The sequence below is a fragment of the Manis javanica genome, chromosome 13, assembly GCF_040802235.1.
Source record: "Manis javanica isolate MJ-LG chromosome 13, MJ_LKY, whole genome shotgun sequence".
Taxonomy (NCBI): Eukaryota; Metazoa; Chordata; class Mammalia; order Pholidota; family Manidae; genus Manis; species Manis javanica.
Window position 1 is genome coordinate 51,908,834 of NC_133168.1, and position 22,668 is coordinate 51,931,501.

General features: G+C 37.4%; 1 protein-coding gene across 1 annotated transcript in view; it reads right to left on the minus strand.

Annotated features, from left to right (window-relative positions):
- The window catches only part of MOXD1 (monooxygenase DBH like 1), a 79,409-nt gene that overhangs the window by 15,870 nt on the left and 40,871 nt on the right, over window positions 1-22,668 (minus strand). Inside the window, exons 5-9 of the mRNA XM_036994185.2 lie at window positions 5,010-5,189; window positions 4,622-4,724; window positions 2,991-3,157; window positions 1,711-1,902; window positions 498-557 (exon numbers count right to left, since the gene is read on the minus strand). Coding sequence (XP_036850080.2) covers window positions 498-557; window positions 1,711-1,902; window positions 2,991-3,157; window positions 4,622-4,724; window positions 5,010-5,189 — 702 coding nt within the window. The remainder of the gene's footprint in view (window positions 1-497; window positions 558-1,710; window positions 1,903-2,990; window positions 3,158-4,621; window positions 4,725-5,009; window positions 5,190-22,668) is intronic.

The window sequence follows — 22,668 nt, forward strand, 5'->3', positions numbered from 1 at the left end:
CTTCATACAATGAGTTGGTGGGAGGTATTCCCTCTTTTTTGTGGTCCATAGAAGAGACTGAGTTAGGCATGATTGATCTGTTTCCTGAATGTTTAGCAGGACTCCCCAGCAAATCTGCTGGGACAAACTTTCTCTTTGGGTCAGAAGCCCTTACATGATGCAATTCATTCTTCCTCTTGAAGTCTTGATTCATCTAAGTCCAGATTCAAATAGATGGTCATTAGTGACCACAGGCCTTTTATTAATAAAGGTAAGGAAAATGAAAAGGCTAAAGATAGCTTTCCATTGAAAGAATCAAAAAATTACGCTGCAAATATTACCACAGTATTATTAATTAAGCTGATAAAATGCCAAAAGAGATCTTATTTCACTTTTTTGATGTTTCATGCTTATGATGTCCAGGAATTTTGTTTCCAAATGGGAATGCTTTTTTTTCTAAAATCAAAGTTTATTCCCCCTTCTTCACAAATGAATCTTAATAATAAAAATTGTCTTACCCAAGTCATCCAAGCTCTATCTTTTGTGTTGTAGCGACATTCAGTAATTAGATTATCTCCCTAAAACATAAAAGAAAAGCTTTCAGATTGGAACTTTATACTGTTTTATCTATCTAGTACACTTGTAGGCCAACAGTTTAATCTGCTATGTGAATGGATGTATTACTTAATTTGATTCAGGAGAAGACCTTTGACCTATTTAATTCTAGAATTGCTAATATAATAAGCAAGTAAACAAATAATGCTCTCTCAGGCCAGACTCCACCATGTTCTTGTTGTATGACCTTAGGTAGGGAAATAGATCATCTGGGTACAACTTGTTCACTTAAAAAATAATGGTAAAAATAGTACTAATTTTGCACAAATGTTCCGAGGAGATTAAATGACATGACACACCTTCAGTTTTTAGCAGGGATTAAACCCTTCATAAATATTAGCCATAGATACTAGTTATTGTGACTATCTCTTCATTTCCATTATTTTCTTAGAGGGTCTTTAGTCATGTCTTTATTTCCTTACAACAGAATTGTAAGGCAAAGTAATAGTCATTTTTTGTTTCAGTGTTTTCCAGCCTTTTGAAAAATTAGCACACATAGAAAATAATTTTTCATGACTCTCCACTCAGATGAATAACGGGCTATTCTTAGCCTGGAGGCAGCTAGTTCTGGGTGCCAACCCCTAGATTTGTCCTCCTACCTCATTCCTTGGAGGGCCCGAGGATCAGTGTCTCAACACACTACAACTCCAAGTATTGTTTCAAGCTGGATTGCACAGCCTAGTGTAATGAGTTATATCTAAATACATTGGTCAAATGAAAGAATTATCCTTACATTCATTTTTACTGAAATGAAACTCCCAAAAGCCTATAAGGACACCTCTGATTCTACCATTACCAAAATTACAACCCAAAGGATTGTTAACTGAAGAGTCAAACAAGAAAAGAGTAATGTTTAGTGCTTAGAACTCAAGTTTTTATTTTCTTTTTAAATCAACAATTGGAATTGCCCCTGGGAATAGTTAAGAAAAATGAGTTTTGAATTTGGAAAACAGATCAAACACATTCCTTCTGGGTTATGCAATACCCATGGTGGGTGGCTTAAAAAATAGGGATGCAATGAGCAAGTCATTTAACTAGTAGAAGCCTTGCTGAATCTCAGTTGATACATCTCACAGTTTTTAGAATATTCAGTGAAAGAGAATAAAATATTCATACTGGTAAGATTGTTTGTTCTTCCTTTAGATACTGAAACTCCTGGAAATTAAAGTCAAAATCATCATCATAAGCCAGTAAGGTCATTTCTTCCCCTTTGCGAAAATGACGCAGCCTGATGCCTCTTCCAGCCAGGTGAGCATGGAGAAGAACCCCAAACACGTGGATTCCACTTGGCTTTTCAGCTTCCAGAGCCTGCAGGGGACACAGAGGGAAACTCAACTAGCCCAAGTGAGTGCATATTCAGACAGTTCATGTCAAAAAGAAACTTGGAGGGACAACTGAGAAGAAAAGCTGAAGCAATCTACATGAATGCTTGAGCTGCCCAACATTCTGAATTTGGATTTTTCATGACTTGTTCGTAGCAGTGTTATCTTTGTGAAGCAACATGTGCAGTGAGAAAAGAAAGGGAATTAATGCTTTCTGAGGACCTAGGAACCATCCCTAACAGTTATCTTTCCTTTTCCCTCTTTTAGGAGATAAAGAGGCCATCAAACTCCTGGCAAAAAGATTCCAGTATTTTGTAACCCATAAATCAAAATTCTTAAAAGGAGAAATCATTTCCACTTATCCATATAAGAAAACCAGTGGGAGAGTAGAATTAAATAAATTGTCAATGGTCGTATAGCTAATAAGTGATGTCATGGCAATTTGAATTATGTTTAAATAACTCAGAAGAGCATAATCTTTCTATCTGCCTGCCATACTGTCTACAACCATTATATCATATAATGCATAAAGAATATAATCCATATTGAAATACTTTCATTCCAGAAAAAAAGAACCATCAATGGAAGCTGCCACTATTTAGTGCTTTTATATCGTTTTCTGTTAACCAATATGTATTTTTATGTTCATTATTCTTTATCTTTGGTTAAAGAAGGGAAGGAAATCATAAAGCAGAGAAAAGGAGAAAAAACTGAAAATGGATAATGGAAAAAACAAGTATGGATAAAAGGTAAAGTTGAGAAGGGAGAAAGAGACTCCACAAACAAAAGCAGAAATTGTAAAAGATAAAATAAAGTGTCCAATACAAAGCAAAGAAAGGAGGTGGGGCTGGTAGGAAAACATCCTGCAAGTTATTGTCTTCAGAATTCTACTCTTCCTGTAGCCTTCAAGATTTAAAAAGGCCATCACAGATTTTACTAAAATTATAAATAATGCTTTTACAGAATGACAGCAAGAAGATTAATAATAAACAAGCATGGAATTTTCCAAACACAGTTTTCTAAGAGCATTGATGAATCTGTAAGTAGCAGCTCACAGACTCACATGCAGCATACCTCTTCTAGGCACTCCAGGGTGCAGTGACCCTCAGACCGGAATTCAGGCATCCCCGGAGGAATGGTATGAAACAGGCTTACCCACAGGCCAGCCTCAATCACCCCGGCATCATATTTCCTTAAATCTGTTGTATGAAATAACCTCAGCCCAGAATTATCTATTAAGCCTAGAACAAAAGTATATTATTAAAAGTGAGTTGAGTCCTTTAAAAAAGATTTCTCTGTATTCAATTGAAATGGGTTCATTAATTATCTTTAAAATTTCACAAGGGAAAAGAATACAAGTAAAGATTCATGGAAGACAACCTTCAGCTTCACAAACAGGAATGAAAAGAGGAGGCACCACATTGTCTGCAACTTTTTCTACCCAGCATACCATGGGAGAAATGTTTGTGTTGCCTAGCTCATATTCCACCATTATCTGACATAAAGACAGAATAGAAATCCTAAAGTCATTCATTAGAATATAGAATAACTTAATAGAAGTTTTATTTTATATTGTTTTGAGGTAAAGCCTATTAACATTTACATAGAGGTGAAAACCCCTTGGTTGAGAAATCATCTGATGGAGAAATCAACTAATGATTAACTTTACAGTTTGTCACCATTCTTTTCATCATTCAACAAACAGTCCTCGAATCAACAAACAATTATTAAGAATCTACTATGTGAAGAACACTACTATAGGCATTGTGGGGATGAAACATGAATAAGACACAATCCTTGCTATGACATAGTTTAAGGAAGGACAGTATGAGTTTCAAACACTTCATAAATCTATTCCACTAACTGAAATTAATGGACTCCTTTCTGCAAGTCATCACAGCCTATGGCTACCTACGACTACCAAACTGAACTTTCAGATCAATTAGCATAAATATAATTTTACTAATCAGATTGATTATTTTATTGTTTCTCTTTCCCACTGTACTATAATTTCCACAATGTGGAGACTGTGTCTATTTTTCACTCAAAATATATCATTAAGCACAGATCCAGCATACAGTTGGTGCTCAGTATTTGCTGAATAATTGTGCCAATCGATGTACAATAATACCTTTGAGTTGCTTCTGGTGATAATTTCATACTGAATCTTTCAATTTTTTTGGTTTTGGAATGTTACAAAAGTAAATTCAGAAATCCAATGTAAACATTTACCCTTCGTTTCAATATCATATTACACAGTGTCACTGAGTATTTCCTGAGTATATTTATGGTTTGCCTATAACACAACAAAATGCTTAATATTTTTTAACGAGATGAATGGTATCCTTTCCTACGTGTGATTGGAAAGAAAATGTTTCATCAGCACCATGTATTTGGAACTAATGTACATCACAAAGGGGAAACATTTATTATTCTACATCCTGGTAAGTAATATGCAAATTGTTTTTAACATTAGTGACCACTAGTGCCCATTTGCCCTGTCCAGTACTGGTTCATGACTATTGTCTCAGTGTAATTATTAATAGTACCCTCTTTCACTCTAAAAAGTATCCTAATTTGGGTGACTAATGTATAGGTTAGTTCTTTATAACACTGGATGTTATTATTTTATTTCAACTCTGTTAAGAAGGGAGTTACAAAACTTTATAAAAATCTAAGGTAGGATATATGAAGAATAAACTCACCTTCCTCATATGTGGGATTGTCGTAATGGACCTCCAGAAGCACATAATGAGGATCTGACGGAGTGCCGAGGGATGATCCAACATGAGGTGGGTAAGAAAAACCCTAAACGAGAAAAATTCCATGAGACTGTCTCCCCTCAAAGTTCTATTCCGTTCAAAAACCAACCATTCTTAATGATATCTTAACATTCTGGAACTCCACTAAAATAAAATGGCTTAAAGAAAGCATTACTTCCTAACAAAAAAAAAAATAAGCCACCTCATATCGAAAATAGTCTACAGAGCTTTACTTATAGGGAAAAGCTTTACTTACAGAGATTTTCTCCTAGGGAAAAAAACATGATAAATTAAATTAATACTGTTACATCTCAGTAATCATAAACCCCACCTCTCCACCAATGGCCCAGGCAAAAATAACGGTCTCGCAGGTAAGGAACGCATCGGGCATATTAGGGTGGTAGCACTCGTGGCCGTAGTCCAGGACGCTGTCGTTTAAGTTGCTGCTGCACTGATAGAGCAGGATGTGATGGACCAGACTCTCATGGCCTCTCTGTATCACTGGCTCAACCTACATAAGCACAAAGAGAGGGAGGATGCCGTCAGCGCAGTCACCCGACAACACCCCACGCTAAAAGAGAAACTAGCATATACGATTCTCAGTTGTTCAAAGGTATGATTTTCTCAATTACAGAAAGGTTACGTGGTTCAGTACAACTTGTTCCAAAGATGATGACAATGATGTCGATGGTGATAATGAAGGGGACAAAGGCAATAAAGATGAGATAAGCATTTACTGCAAGAATCCTAGGAGTTTACGAATCTACTGTTTGTTTTTATCTCACTTTTTTTCTCTTACCCTTCCACACACCAACTGTTTCAAAACTTCCTTCCAGGCTTTGCTTTACCCTTGCTTCCCTTCCCCCTTTACCCCACATAGAAAAAAAAAAAAATCAAGGCAATAGGTGTAAACTCCCTCTCTTCCACCCCAAAACTTTCTCTTTACCCATTCCTACTGGAGGTGATAGATGGTGTCTCATTCATCTACCATCCATCCATCGTCTACCTACCATCTTTCTATCATGTGCCTATTTATATGGTGCTGAGCTTAGTGCTAGGCACAAAGTAGGGCTCAATAGCGGGTATTTTTTATTTTAGTAATTAAAATCAAAGTCTAATAAGAATTTTGCTATTACAGTTTGGGAGAGAAAAATATTGTACTGATGTGCTGCTGTGACACTGTTCAACTGAAAGCAAAACTAGAAACCAGTGAAGAAAGAGTGAGCAGTGGAGTTGGTCTTAATTTTGAAAGCACGATTCATTTGAGCACGTTCCTTCCACTGTCCCTTCTCTATGTTCCCTTCATAATGCTTGCCTGCTTCAGTCCAGGAACTCAGAATGTGCTAGGCTCATCCCAATAGGCCAAAGAGCCTTATATCCAGAGGAAATGCATGAGCTGTGTACATAGCTTAGCTGGGCTTTCAATGCTGCCACCAGTTACAGGGTTCTTTGAACCTTCTGTTCTTCTGCCCCTAAATTTCCAAGAGTTTAGCTGTCTTAGAGCTCATTAACATGTCTGCTTTTAATCCCAGCTACTGAAATGCAGCCAATGCATTTTGAAACCCTTGCTTGTTCTCTGCTTTAGACACGCATATAAAGATGAAGTGTTTTCGGCTATTTTCTCCTAAGGCTTCTCCTTTTGATTTTTTATATAATTTTTTTTGATAGGAAAATCTAAGCACTCAAAGATGGAAACAGCATGTAGTAGGTAGAGATCTGAACAGGCAGCCAGGGGTTCAAGTTTTTAAACGCAGCTCTCTTTTGTTTGCATAGTGAGTCATGTCATACTTAATCCACACATACCTTCTTAACATCACATTCACAGAAATGACATTGCACATGGCTTTGTCTGCACTTGTCTTGTCTCTAAAAGACCCTGAAGGCGGACACTATTTTCTATTGACTGTTATTGTTCAAGCATGGTTGCATAATAGACAGAAGGGTAACCCAGAATTTCTATTATATCTTATTATTTACTTTTCTCATCTAGTTAGAGCTTTTGTATGAGATTTAATTTATTTGGGCACTTCAGTGCTCCAGAGGGTACAGGACACTGCTAATAAGGACACAGTAAATATGCAGGCACATGTGAGGTTTTCACTAGGTACCTTTTAAGTTCAGGCAGAACCTATAGATTATACTGAGCTCTACAGGGCAGGTCCTGGAAAGGAGCCACTGGGCAAATGATAGTTGGCTTTTGCTAAGGCAACCACAAAAACTATTCACCTTCATCCAGGCACAGCAAAAAGAGAGCTAAGGGTGAATGCAGAGTATATAAGGCTGGGTGGTGCCTACCTTTAAGGACCTTCAAGTAAACTTCTCAAAAAAATCCCTTTTAAGAGTGGGTGTTGTTTGCTTTTTTTCTTTAATGTAGAAAGTGCTGAAACTAACACCAAGCTTCCAAGCTATCCATCTGTCTTAATTGGCACCTACTATCTGCCAGCCCCTGTATTAGTCACTTGACATATTTCATTTAATACTTACAACAAACCTATAAGGTAAATGTTATTGTTTCCATTTTATAGAACAGAAAACTGAGACTCAGAGGATTAGGCAACAAGCCCAAAGTACCGCAGCTGGGAAGTGGCAGATGGAGATTTGAAACCAGCCTGGTTTGACACTAAAGTCAGCACTCTTTTAACTGGAACACATTATGGCAGGGAGACATGTTGGAGATGTACCAGGAACTCTGGAAGTTGCTGCCAGTGAGAGCGAGGGAGAAAGGCTTCAAGAAGGCAAGTTGCCAATAGACATGAGCAGCGGGGTGGTATCACCACAGAGCCAGCGCCAGGAGGTGCTTTTGGGAGCCACTCCCAAGAATCCCCACACAACAGTGCCATCAGAGGAGCAATACCAGACTGGGAGCCTTGGGCCTGGAGGGGTCTCCTGGCCTCCCTGCCCCCCAAGCCAAGTGCCCTGTAGCTGTCAGGGTGGAAAGATGGACCCATGGCCTTTCAGTCTGTTCTTTCCTAAGGAGGCCAAATCACAAGGTTTCTCCTCGAAATCTGGTGAGGGTTTCAAGGAAAATTAAATTGTAATCCAACCTCCAGATTTCAAATTGAGGGGACAGCCTAGAAAATGAGGATTTCCTAAAGAAACACTACACTCACAGAACAAGAAAATTCTACGTGAAAACCTGAGTACTGATTCTAGGAGATGTAAAGAAGGCTTGGGAGAAGCAAAGCCCTTGGCAAAAGAGAAAAGATGATAGAGATGAAAGGGACAAAGAAAGAGAGAAGTGACTGGGAATTATGCGCAAAGATAACTGCTGAATTAAGGGGCCATTAATATGGGAGAAAAAATATGGCTATCAAACTCTTGAAGAATAAGAGAATTTCTGCAGAAGGAATTGTAAGGTGACTACATGGGATAATTAAGTGAGACACCAGGAATATTCCTATGGCTGGGTGTCACCACTGGTGCAGGGTACAAGTTCCAGGGAACGGGCCTGCTTCTACACAGTGGGTCAGGCCACTGGCTCTTGCTGCTCTACAGAAGACAGAATTTCCCACAAAACTTCCTGCCACGTTTACAGACCCTGGTGATGCCAGTCCAAAAATGGTGGCCACTCATTACCTTCTGCTGCCTCAGCCAGTCCCACAAACTTCTGAAGCAATCATAGCACCTTGTGATATTCTTCATTAGCCCAAGGCAGCTGAGGCCGAGACTGGAGAGCACTATCCCAAGTGTTCCACGTCACATCCTGCTTGTTGGCTGGTGGAAGCACTGAACACTCCTCTTTCTTGTGTATTCAGAAACTGCCCACTGGGAAGACTTCTCCTTTTCATTGCGTAGGTGGTTTGAAACAATGGTGGAGTAATATATTTTTGTATTGAAAGTATTTCTGAGACCCATAAGGCTGTAATGAATGAGTGCTATCAGAGGCAGCCCTTAAAGAGCGTGCCCTATTTTGGTTACTTTACAGATGTCACATTATTATCACAATCAAAATGGCAATGCCAAAAGTTGTCTCCATTCAAAAAAATAAAAAATTAAACTTAAAGAAATTGTCAAGAAAGGTCATGGCCACATAAAGCATATAAATACAGATAAAATGGTACTTCTGAGAAGGGAATGAACATTTAATTTTTGTTTTAGGCTGGCTACATGACTGCAGAAGAAATACATAAAATGGAAGTGGGTGACAATGACACAAACACCTGATGACACATTAAATGCTGTTATTCATCACTGTGCTCTTGTACATAGGTGGGAATTACAGACCCAGGAACAGGTAACACTTTCCTACGCAACAGAGGCCAGGCAAGGATGGCCTGGTGGCTGTGTAATCTGTTAGCCTTGGTGCATAATAAAGGAACAGCCAGGAACTCAAGCTGATGAAAAAGAGAGAGGAAGACTTCGATCTGAAGGATGTTAAGGACTTAACTAGTCCCTTCAGTTAGTTCAAGTAACTAGAATTTTGGGGTACTCTTGAGAGGACTTGGCAGTAAAAAAGAAAAGAAGAAAAAAAAGAACTGCTCACGCACAGCTAAGACCACAGTGGAAATTAGCATCAACCATAAAGCTGAACTTGGAAATTGAAAAGCCCAAATATTTATATTGTTCTTCATGACCCCATCTCCTATTACTGTCTTTATCCTGATGAAATATGTCAAGCATAGTCCCTGCAACACACAGGTGACTTTGTAACTATTTATTGAATGGAAATGAAATGAATACTACCCTTTGCATGAAGCCAACATCAGCAAGACTGAGTCATCAAACTCATTGCATCCTAATTTTTGATTCTCAACTCCAGTGACCTACCCTGCATATCACTTTAGCACCCCAATCCAATTGTCCTACTCTGTGCTTATAGTCACCGAGGAATTATTTATTTTGTGCTCCCTTGGAACTGCTTTTTTCTTCTTTCACACCTTCCTAGTCCCTCAACCCACCACTTTTTTTCACTTGAACTACTTACTCACCTGCCCCTCATAACTGACCCTGAAGCTCACAACTGTGGATCACCCTGTAATATGCCTTTTCTAATACTCCACTTAGAATACTGATGATACTTTTACAACCAATCATGTAAGACCTCAAAATTCATGATTCACACTTTTGCTTTCATGCATCAAGCTTTGTTTTGCTCTGAAATCTGTTCTTTGGTTATGGCTGGGCATAACCTGTTCAGTGTAGGTAAGGAGTACTTTGCTGCCCTTGCAAACCTTTAAGCATCTCTGCTTATCTCCTAATAATCTCTTAGCTAATGAATCAGATTCCACTGGGGGTGAAATTTGATGCAAAGGACAGATGACTGAAAAATCTTCAACATCAGCAACTGATTCTACATATTCAGTAAAAAATAGTATGCAGAAATTATATAAAGTAATGAGGTAGTCCAAGAATCTCACTTGGTGTCATCTTATTCTAGAAAATAGAGTAAGATAGGGATAAGGCAAAAAAATTCTGGTGTCTCAGAATACCTTAGAACTTAAAACCAAGGCACTATGTCAGAACAGGAGGTAAAAAAAATCTTTGGGCAAATGTATGTTATCTTTCTATCACTGAAGGTAGGGGGACTTTGACAAGATGATGCCTGCCTGCAGTTCTCCTCTCACCAGTAGCTACTGTGAAACAGATTCAGTTCCAAAAGGACTTTTTCAGAAAACCACTGAACTTTGGCAAACTTAAGAATCCATATGCTTTTGCAACCTACAAATACCAATCACCTGAACAATAACACTTGCTGAAAGAAACATATTTTTTGCTTAATTCCTCTGTGCTGGGCTGAACAGTGTCCCTTCAAAATTTCCATCCTCCTAGAATCTCAGAATGTGACCTTAGTTGGAAACAGGTCCTTGCAGCTGTAATTAATTAAGATGAGATCACACAGGCTTAGGGTAGGTCCTAAATTCAATGACTAGTGTTTTTATAGAAGAGAAAAGAGGGAATTCAGACTCAGACAGACACAGAGAGGAGATGGCTATTTGAAGATGGGGGCAGAGATTGGAGTCAGGCTGCCACAAACGAGAAACACCAGAAACTCCCAGAAGCAGGAATAAGCAAGTATGGATTCTCTAGAGCCTTTGGAAGGAGCATGGCCCTAGTGACACCTTGATTTTGGACTTCCGCCCTCCAGAGTTGTGAGAGAATAAATTTCTGCTGTTTCAAGCTACTCAGCAAGAGGTTATTTATTATGGCAGTCCTAGGAAACTGACACATACCCCACTCTCAATTTTTTCATCATGAACAAGAAATTTGCAAATTTGGACATTTATACTAGGTCATGATTATCCCTTCACTTGTTTGTGGCATGAAAGTAGTCATTGTTTTCCCTTACATGTTATTAAATAAGTTTCATTATTTGTATATGCCTTTTGCTTTTATTTTGGGGGGTAAAACAAAGGGATAAAGTGCCCTTCTCAACTTGTCTAAGTATACTGAGCTCAGGGTGAGATAAACAGGAGATTATTAGCACTCTGATGCCCAATTTTCTTATACTTATTCTTCCAAGTCTACCCCTTTAAGATGGTGCTTGTTGAAACATGAGTGGAACATAGCTCTCCAAAAACAACTTGCAATTTAATAAATTAAAAAGTAAAAGGAGAGAGGTAATGGATGGAATCTGTAGTGAGCTGGAAATTTGGTAAATCCCAACGCTTTTATTCCTGCTGGTGCTTGTCCCTGGCACCCTGGCTTTACATACCCACCCGAGGCAAAGGTTGTTGTCCATGTGAAAGCCAGAAAACCATCTCTGACAAAGGTTATCCAAAGGGCAGCTGGTTCATACAGGAGTGCTGCCTGTGAGCACACTTCAGCCAGAACTAGCAGTATAGACTGGATTATAAGTCATGCTGATGCACTCACGTGACTATGGGAGGATAGGGCTATCTGTCTCTCTCTCCCTCTATATCCTCAGCCCTAATGGGGAAAGCCCTTTCAGCATGACAATACATCCAACTTACAAGGGGCAACCAAACTGGAAGAGTCAATGATAGTATTATCCCACAGGTGATCCATCTGAAAAAGGTCAGGGTTCAAAGTAAAACCTGACTTGCCGATGTGGTGTCAAAGGCCCCAGCTTCAATGGACTAGGCAGCTAGAGCCCAGGGAGATAGAGAGGAAGAAAAGGGAAGAACTGAGGGAGAGGGAACTTTTGGAAAATAACTACCCCCTACTGCAATCTTGAATTCTGTGGCAACTACTATCTTCATGCATGGCCACACCCTGTTAGCCACAGACCAGTTCAGGGACAGATGCCCAGCCCATAACCTTTTCTTGAGATTTTCAAACCATGAAAAAGAATTCATAACCTTCTAGAAGCTGGAGATTTGAGAGGAAGTCACTACGTGTAATGAGATATAATAAAGTCACCACACAGAAAAGTTCCAAAGACAAGACCAGAGAGTTTGGCAGGGTCTGAATACCTAACTCAAGTTGTTCTGAAACCAGCTATATCTCTGCCATTCTGTAACTTACTTATTCAACTTTTCCCCTTATTTCATAAGGCAATACAGTCCTATTACCTAAGATAGCTCAAGTTAGGTTTCTGTTACTTGCAACCAGGAGTCCTGATTAATAATCAAACACAGTAACTATATATTATCAATTCATCAATATGTCCATGCACTTACATATGTGCTATTTGAGATCCTTTTTTTTTCCTCTTAGGACACTTACCACATACAACTACTTTATTTTCGGCTTATACTTCCATTTTATGTATTATTTTTAATTGGATCTGAGTAAGTAAATTAACTTAAGAACTAAGTTACTTCAATAAATGCCCTCAAAAAACCTTATGGGGGGAAAAATCACTCCCTGTAACATGCACAAATATGTCTCTCCTTTATGGCAACTGATTCCTGAAATTCCACATAATTCCTTGGTATTAAGACTACTTTGTTTGATGAATACGCAATTACCCAGGAGAGAGGCAAAACATTATGATTTATAGTCATTCATTCCTGAATGTGAATTAATTAGATTCCTTTGCTAAACACCTCAAGAAAAAAAAACAAAAAAAACCCCAGAAAATTATCTTAAGAAAGTTTATAATACAGCATGCTTAGTGTGTATAATATTCTTTGAATTTTTAAGAGACTATTCAGAACTCTAAGGTAGCTTCTAGTCCTATATTAACATATATGTTAATTTTCCATTAAGTGAGATTTTCAACAAGCTAGAAGAAGTCACTTACCTCTTCTAAGAGATTTTAAATTCAATTTCCAGGAGCAGCGGAAGACCCGGAGATCAAGACACCAAGTTCACTTGTTGGCCGAGCTGCTAAACAACTGTGTGACCTGACAGCAAGCAAGTCACACCACACTAGCTCACTCTTTCCATCAGGCTCCAAAGTTCTAGTCTATATACAGACTAGGTAAATGTATACATTAAGTGAATATACACTTAATCTTCAAAGCAGTCTTAAGTGCTTAGGTGATAGAACTATTGCACATTTTATAGATGTGGAAAATAAAGCACATATAAGTTAAGAAATTTGCCCAAGTGTCAGAGCCCAAATTTGACCTCTGCTGACCTGGATCAGGCAAGGACCCTCCTCATCACCACACTGATATGGTCATATCTTTATTGGCTGGGCCATGAAACATTCAGTGTAAGTAAAATGGGTTTGGTTCTGATAGCAATTGTCAATGACAATTGTTATCTTCAGTCACTCTTTGTTTCTTTCCCCTATTTAGACAAAGATAACTGAAAAGACCACCCAAATCTGGATTAAGTTAGAAGCTTTGTTAGTTGAAACTTCTGGAAAAATAAAAAAAAAAGAGTTCCCAAAATAACTAATAGCTAAGTTCTATAATGTAGTTCTATAATGTGTTTGAAAAACTAATATTTTGAGAACACTGAATATTTAGAACATGCAAAGCAATATGACTCAGGCTATTTCACATTTCTCATCTTCACAAGGTCCTTCAAGTTATTTTTGAGTCACAGAATTCATCTGAGTTCACACTTCCTACACATTCTACCTGAATTACACCAAGAGCCACCTACTTATCCTCGTGGATGTATAGGAACTTGCTTTCGGGACAGCACTCCATATTTCCGCCAAATGATCTTTCCAATCAGCACTTTTCAACTTGTTACATCTGACTGATAACATTCCATGGCTCCACTCTACTCTTTCTGTAGCTTTCCGAGTCCATGCTTCTTTGTCTAACACCCAGAATCCTCCGTTTGCTGATGTCACCTACCCAGTCCCATAGGCATGAGCTCCCAATCACAGGCATCCCTTCCCTTATACACTATGTTGTGCTCAACCTCCAATGTTTCATTCACACTGTTTTCCCCATCCAATATGTCCCCCTTACTTAAATTTGCTTACTAAAATCCTACTCATTCTTGAAAGCCCAGGTTTTGTTTTCCTTGGATGCCTTGTCTGATTATTTGGCTCAATTTGCCTCGTTTATCTGAACTCCCTTCGGGAGGCAGTACTATGTGGGAGCTTGAAGCCAAAGACTTGGTTTGGAATCCAACATCTGGCACTTAACTAGCTATGTGACCTGAGGCACATTACTGAACACACTGAAACCAGTTTTCTTATTTATAAAATGGAAGTACATATCAACTTGTAATCCATTATAAAAGTAAAGGAGAAAATGTATCTAGTACATAATAATTTGTAGTGAGCAGTTGAAAACTACCCAATTTTGTACAACTTAGCTCATACATCATTTTTATTGGTTGAAATTATTTCATACATAAGTTTTTTTTTTTTCCTCTTTAGTTGGAATAGCAGCTCATTGTTTTACCATTTGCTGCCAATTCATTACATGGAGCAGACTTCTTCAAAGGCTTTATTATTTATGTCTGTTTTAATTAAGAAAATATAACATCAAGACTAAATCTTGCAGGTTAGGTTTTGACATGCTTTTACTTACATCTTTATAACTGTGAGTTGTTTTTCAATGATACATTGAATAGTTTTTTAGGTTAACCTTAATTTCAAATTCAAGCAATACATGGAATTTAAAGTTTACACAGTTTGTTTAAAGCCAAAGAGATATGATTTCTCTGTTTCACACTGTCAAAAATGGTTCAGAACTTTCCCTACAGTTTTAACACATGCCTTTCAATGCAGAAATACGAATGTCAAGGCTGTGAATATATCTTCACTTCTGTCAGTCCTATGCAGACTGGAGTGACATACACAGGTCAATACATTTTACGGAGGGTAAAAATGCAGAGATAGGGAATATCTGGCAGGAACACAGTTCCTCATCACAGAATAACAGGGAGACAGAACTGAGCAATAAAATGCATGGCCACTCCAACTTCACTTTAGGCTACCCATTCCTTTATGCTGGAGAAGTGCACTAAAGGTTAACAGTAGAAAGAATTGGAAGCAACACTCAGTTGAGCAAAGATAAATAAACATTAAATTACCAAAACAATGAAGAAAACATTTATGTCAAGAAAAGTGTTATTCCCTATTCCCAGAGTTAATATAAAAAAACTCTGAAAACAAAAAAAACCCAATAGTAAAAATGGGCCAAGTGGGTGAATGAGATGTTCATTGCAAAGAGATACCAGTGGTTACAGACAGAGAAAAACATGTTAAAAGTCACTGATAATTGTATAAATGAAAAAAAATGGCATACTCTTTTTCACCTATTAGACTGGCAACATTAGACTGAATGTTGCATCCTCCCAAAATACACATGTTGAGACCCCAAGCCCAAAAGTGAATGCATTTGGAGAGAGGACCTTTATGGAGGTAATTAAGGCTAAAAGAGGTCATAAGGGTAGATATCCCTGATGCAATAGGATTAGTGTCCTCAAAAGAAGAGATAAGGAAGATTCCTCTGTCCTCTCTCTCTGCCATGTGAGGACACAAGGAGAGGGTGGTCATCTACAAGCCAAGAGGAGAGGCCTCAGAATGAAGCTTGATCTTAGACTTCTCGCCTCCAGAACTATGAGAAATAAACTTCTGCTGTTTAAGTCACCTAATCTATGATGTTTGTTTTGACAGCCCAAGCCAACGAATAAAGTATGTAATGTCACAACACTGGAAATAATCTAATGTTGCTGTAAACTGAATTAAATTACATTCACACAATGGACTACTGCACAGTTATAAAAGAACAAGATAGAACTATACATACTATAGTGGAACATTTTTTTCTATTAAATATAAAATACTGTTGAATATAAAAAGTAAGTGTCAAATATATGTGTAATTCTATTGAGGTCTAAAAATAAAAACAAAAATATATACATAGAGAGAGAGGAGTGAATATATAAGCAGAAATAGACACAAAGGTATATGGTTACATATGTATGGAAAATTCCAGAAAAATACAAAAAAATATTAATGTGGTTTATAGGAAGTAGAACTTGTGTAGTACAAGTTAGCTTTTTTGCTTTTCACCTTATAGACTTATATACTTGAATTTTTACAGTGAACAAATATTAATTTTGTAATATATTTTAAAAATTCTGGTTCCATCATTTACTAGCTGAATGGACCCTGACAAGAGATTCAACTCTGTGAGTCTCAATTTTCTACTTCACAAGGTCTTGTGAGAATTTCACAAGATACTGGAAAACCCTGCATAGTGCATGGTGTGTACAAAACATTCACCAATCATTATTTCTCACAGTTCCCACCTATCATCTATGAATCATATGACAAACGTCCTGCATTTATGCTTTATATTTAATTTATGACACAAAGTCTCCAAAAACCTTCAGAAATGTTTAGTTCCCTATACAGAGCAACATAATCTATTTCCTCTCATATTTTAGATTGAAATTTGTGTTTTAGAGAACTAATTAACCAGGATGGATTTGGAGCTAGATTCTCAGAACATGTTGTTCCTCTGAACACCCCATTATATCCTCTGAGTTTTTAGATGCCTAGAATAATTAAAAGAGCTTTTGTGTGGCTCCCCTGCTGAGCAGGCACAGCACTGCTGCTGGGGGGGTGGCAGGGGGGTGGGGTGCCAGCAAAGACACTGAGAACTTTCCTTGGTTCTGCACCATTTTTTGTCTCTCCGGATTGTTTTTTTGCTTCTTGGTATCCTTTGAAGTTACAGTTGCTAGCCTGACTTTGTTGTTTGTTGCTGGGGAGAGGGGATTGTTTTTTGTTATTGTTGTTGTTTTGGTTTAAAGGCTTATAATTCCATCCATGTATGGACAGAACTTAATTAATAACAGATGATACTCATGATAAAATGCCACACCCCAAATTAGGTAAAAAAAAAAAAAAAAACGACCTAGTTTTTCATTTAGTCCCATACAATCGACATAAAAAATTACCAATGTAAGGGAGCATATTTTAAAACTAACTTTTTAAAACTTGTTTTCACATACTGAAACCTCGAGTACTTGTGTTTATATGTAATTCATCATAATAAGTTTGGCAGTTTTAAATAAAGTATTTTATTTTAGCATTCATTCATCAGAATTTAAGGGTTGTATTTCCTGGAGAAATTTAATAAACAGACCATCTTTTTTTCTTCTAGGAATAGGGATATAATCTTTGCATGGCATTTGTATTCCTTCAGGCATAGTTTAAAGATTAGATCTAATTGTAGGCAATATATATGAATTATGTTGTCTCATGCAGGGCTCTATGTTAGCTTTTTCCAGAGGTCTCAAATTTGTTGCTCTTTAAATTCAAGTTAAATTTAAATGTAAAGTATATTAGGTTTTATCCTATAATGAAAGGAGAAACTGCTGTTAATGTTAAGTATTTTTCTCTAAGATATGAAATAATGTTGCTTTAGAACAGGTAATAAAGGCAGGTCTTCAAGTCATCATTTATTTCACTGAATTTTGGCCTCTTCTATGAGGTACCTATAAGTAGTGGGCAGAGCTGTTCAGTTCAGCCTTTAAATTAGATACATAATCCATAGTACCACACGTTTAAAGTTCATTTGTCCCAGGATAAGAGAGACTTACTGAATATAGTTTACAACTCACCATCATTGACTTGAGTCTAGATTTGAGTCATTTATCCAAAAAAACACTCATTCAGCACCACTGTCAGGAACTGCATTGAAGATATAAGGATGAATTATCAGGGTGCTTATGTTCTCTGGTCAGGTAAAGATGAGTCCCACAGGAAGTATATAGGTCTGTGGCATCCATACTCGCTATCATTTGTGAGTGCTTATATACACCAAGCACATCACACATATTATCACATTTAATTTCATCAAATCTTCATGCAGTCTGGAGACAGATTTTACTGCCTTGGTTTCACAGACAAAGAAACTGAAGCACAGTTAAATAAATTGAACAAACTCACACAACTACTGAGTAGAAGGCTTGAATTTGCACCCAGGGCTGACCGCTTAAATCCCATTCTCTGGGTGGCTGTGCTGGTTTCCCTTTCTTATTCATACAGGCTGGAGTGGAGGTGTGAAGGGGGAGCTATGGTTCAAAAAGGAATTGGAATAAGGTTTAATGTAATTCTGTACTTTAATATTATAGTACTGTTTCAAAGAGCCATTTGATCTTTTTTTTAATGAACTTCTGCCCTCTGATTGCAAAAGCAATAATTGAAAAAATGAAAAAAGACCAAACTTGCCCTAACAGAGTTTGTGATCAACCATTACTACAATTAAGAAATACAGTCTTTCATACTTTGGGAAAGTTAAACAAATGAATACCAATAGATGGTTTATGTAATTCTGGGTCCTCTCTTAGTTTCTCTCTTATTCTTTAAACATGAGACGGCATATAAAGCAGCCCTCATTTATAGGGCAACTCCATGAAAAGGAGAAAACAACAGACTGAAGTGTGTCTCAGGCAATGGCTGAGTTAAACACTGGTTTTCTGTGGCTGCATCGCCGCTCTAAGTGGATAACCCCTTTTCCACGAAGCCTTTTCTCAGCTTAGCAAATAGATTCACATTGATTTCACTTTTTCAGAGCTCTTAAATTCCCTGCTGCCTTCCAGCTATCCAAATAAGTAAATCTCTAGATTTTGATTTCTGGCAAGCAAAGCAAGTATCTTATTAGTCTTTGAAGTTATTTGCTTGCTTTTGATTTTTAAAGCTTATATAAACAGAGAAAGTACTATAACATTGTACATGTAACAACCACCCAGAATTAACTAAAATCTTTACATTTTTATTTTGCTATTTGTCTTTTCCCCACTTAATCCAGCACATTTCCCCCTTTCCTCTAGGTACTCATGGTGACCTGGATTGCTAATCTCATCAGCATGGTAGGTGTCTAGGACAAACTCGGAGGCTGTTAGTCTGAACAGGTCTGACTAGCTTTTTTTCCTAAATATGTCATCCAACTCTTAAATTCAATCTAAAATAACTTTTTCAATTAACACTTTTTATCAGAGTTTGAATGTTTTTAGGTCTGTAGTCATAGAAATTAAATTAAAAGTGGATCTACTTATATAGCAAACATAAAAAGCATGGGTGATTTATTCGATATTTTTCTCAATCAGATAAAGCCACACCCAACCTAAATTTCATTTACAACCTGCATCAGTATTCAAAGAGAATTTTGCAGTTTCAGAAATGTGGCCAATCTCCTTCTTGGCAGTTGAAAGAAGAAACCTAAAAAAGAGCTGTTAAGTCAAATTATGATAATGGTTCCAAAAAAGAAATTATCTTCTCTCCCCATGAAGTATCACTTCTTTTGGATTTTTATTAAAGTTCTAACCCCTAACATCAAATAGGTTGCCAAATGTTTTAACTCGTAACTCTATGACAACCCTTGTGAGCATTCTCTCCTTACATCCCAGGCCATTTTCTCAGCTGGGACTGCCTTTTCCTCTCACACATGCTGTCCTAACATGTCCAGGCTAACCTGGCTCTAATCTGTATTCTAAAATTTCTTCAACAAATCGTGCCATTCCTCCAACCAAAATCCAATACTTCCACTTTGCCTCAAGAGAAGCTTACTTCTTGGCCATGTAAGTTCCATGCTCTCTGTGATCCTATCACATTACCAGGAATATCTGTCTCTGTAGCGATCATGGCACTCCAGCCTTCATCCTGAATCTGGCAAAACTGAATTGCACCCATCAGAACTTGAGTTTCCAGTAGGATAGCTAGATGTCCTGAACACCCTTCAGTTGGAAAATATCTGGATTCTCAAAACTAAAAAAAGAAAAAAAAAAGGCCTTCCAAGGACAAATGATGTCACCAAACATTGTGCAAGATTTGCAGCAATTCGAACACAGAAAAGTGATGGGAGAATTGAGTCATTCCATAGCACATGGCTGTTGAAAAGTTAAACACCCAGGAACTTGTGCAGTGGCAGTCCAAGTGCCTTATCTACTTGGCCAAGAAATATACAATAAGTATTCTTTAGTTAAAGGAAGTCTTTATTCCAGTGTGGGGAGTGTGCATTCTAAAATGACCAAAATGTTAATAGTTTAATATGAATTTATTGTTAAAATAATAAAATAATGATAATGAAAATGACTACATTATAAGTAATTATTATCAATGATTAAAATAGAGAAGAGTCATGGGAAAACAATTTTGCCAACACATCTTCCATTAATACCAAAGAGTGCATTAAAAAGTATTAATAAGCTCAACAAGAAATTGAGGAAATTTCCCAAAGGTAAAAGTAAAAGATATAAGATTGAAATGAAAGTGATAAACAAAAACAGAAACTAAGATTCCTGTGGAAACATATGTCCACACTATGATCCCAGGAATAACTGTCACAGAATAGGCTATTGGGATGAGGCAGGGAGACATGAACTTCATATAAACGTCCTCCCTCTGTACCCTTTTAGACCTACAGCCCAGACCCTCCAAACTGGTGAAACTCTGCTAAAATAGTAGACTAGAAAAGTGTAACACCTAGCAAAGGCAGCCTATGAAAAAAATGGTTTGTCGCTGCCACATTATGGGTTATTATGGACTGAATGTTTATGTCCCCCCAAATTCATATGTTAAAGCACTAACCTTCAATGAGCTTGTATTTGAAGATGGGGGCCTTTAGGAGGCAATTGAGGTTAGAAAGTTCATGAAGGTGGGATCCTCATAATGGCATTAAGGCCTTTACAAAAAGAGACACCAGAGAGCTTGTGCTTCACTCTCCCCACCAGCCACGCTCACACAAGGAAGAGTTCATATGGGCAGTGCAGTGACCGCCACATACACACCAAGAGGAGAGCCTCAGAATGAAGCCTACCGTACAGCACCTTGATCTTAGATTCTGGGCCTCTGGGATTGTGAGAAATAAATTCCTGTTATTTACCAAGTCTACGTTATTTTATTATGGTATCCTGAGCTGACCAGGACATGGATAGAAAAATAACAATATTCTCCGTTGGAGATGTGTAAGCATAGGTCCACCCTCATGCAACAGTAGGCTTTGAATTTATAGCTCTGAATGACTAGGAAAATTCCAGACCAAGAAAAGAAAGGGTCCCTCATGGGTTGCATCCACTGGCATGTAGCAAAAGCAAATACAAATAAAGTACTTCCTGAAGGAAGCAACCTCAGTCTAGTGCCATGTGCTTCCCTTGGATTAGGTTAACCATGGGAAAAAATTTAGCAAACACTTGGAGAAATAAAAGACTGTCCATAACATAGAGTCCCAGGGACTTGAGCTATTGGCATTATCAAACATAAAATAAAAAATAACTATTGTATATTTATTTTTAATGTTATTTATTATATTGAAATGTTTAAGGAGATGAAAGATGGACTTGGAAAGATGAGCAAGAAATATCAAGATTGACTCATCAGATTGATAAAGAACAAAACAGAATTCCTAGAAACAAAGAATAATTGAGACTTAAAGCTTTATGATGATTTGAATAACACATTAAGAACAATTTAAGGAGGAATTACTGAATGTGAAAACATGTGATCTCAAACTTTTCCAAGACAAAATTTTATTTGTCACTTTTATTAAGATGTAATTGATATACTCTAAACTGCATACATTTAAAGTATAAAATTTGTTGTTTTGATATATGCCCATTCTCATAAAACCATCATCACAATCAAGACAATGAGCATACTTTCCCCCAAAGTTTCCTCATACCCCTTGGTGATCTCTCATCATCTTCCCTTCTTGCTCCATCATCAAACCCAGAAAACCACTTAATGGCTTTATGTTGCTATAGATCACTTGTGTTTTCTGTATTTTTATAAAAGGTGGAATCATATATATTCTGCTTTGGATTCTTTCATTCAGCATAATTATTTTCAGACTAATCCAAAATTTTTAATTGTTGAGTAGTGTTCTATTATATGTATATACCACAATGTATTTCTCCATTCACCTATTAGTAGACATTTGGGTTGTTCCCATTTCTTGGCTATTACAAATAAAGCTGCTTTGAACATTTTTTTACAAGTCTTTGTGTGGACCTATGCTTTCATTACTCTTGTATACACAGCTAATAGCAGAATAGCTGGACTAGACGGTATTATATGTTTAATTATTTAAGAAACTGCCAAATGGTTTTTCAAAGTGGTTGTACTACTTTATATTCCCATATGCAGTGTATTAGAGTTCCAATTACTCCACATCTTACCAACCCTTTAATTTTCATATGGCTATTCATATGCATGGTATCCAATGTGATTTAAATTTTCACTTAATGAATAATTATGTTTAGCAGTGTCTCAAGACAGTGGACATCAGACAAAAGAAGAAAAAGATCTCTGAGAAATTAGAACAAAGACATCAGTCCTATGATTTCCCTAGTTTACTGCCTGGAGAGAGTTTCCAGGCTATTGCATAGAAAAAGTAAACCAAGGCAGAACCTGACATTCTCCCTGAGTGAGGCGATAGAGTTGGGAGCCCAGAGAGGCTAAATAGGCTACAGTTCACAGAATGAAATGTAGGAGACGAGAGAGATGCACAGAGAATTCAGGCCATCTGAAGATGGTTCACCTCAAGTACTCAAGTACTTTACTACTGATCCCCTCATCCAGGTAAATAATCACTCTAAAAAATCCTTCCCAAGACTAGGCAAAAACCACTTTGAATGATAAGAGGAAACAATGACAGAAATATCATAATGCAGAGAACTGAGTGTTTTTCCAATAGAGAAGAAAACATCATACTTCACAG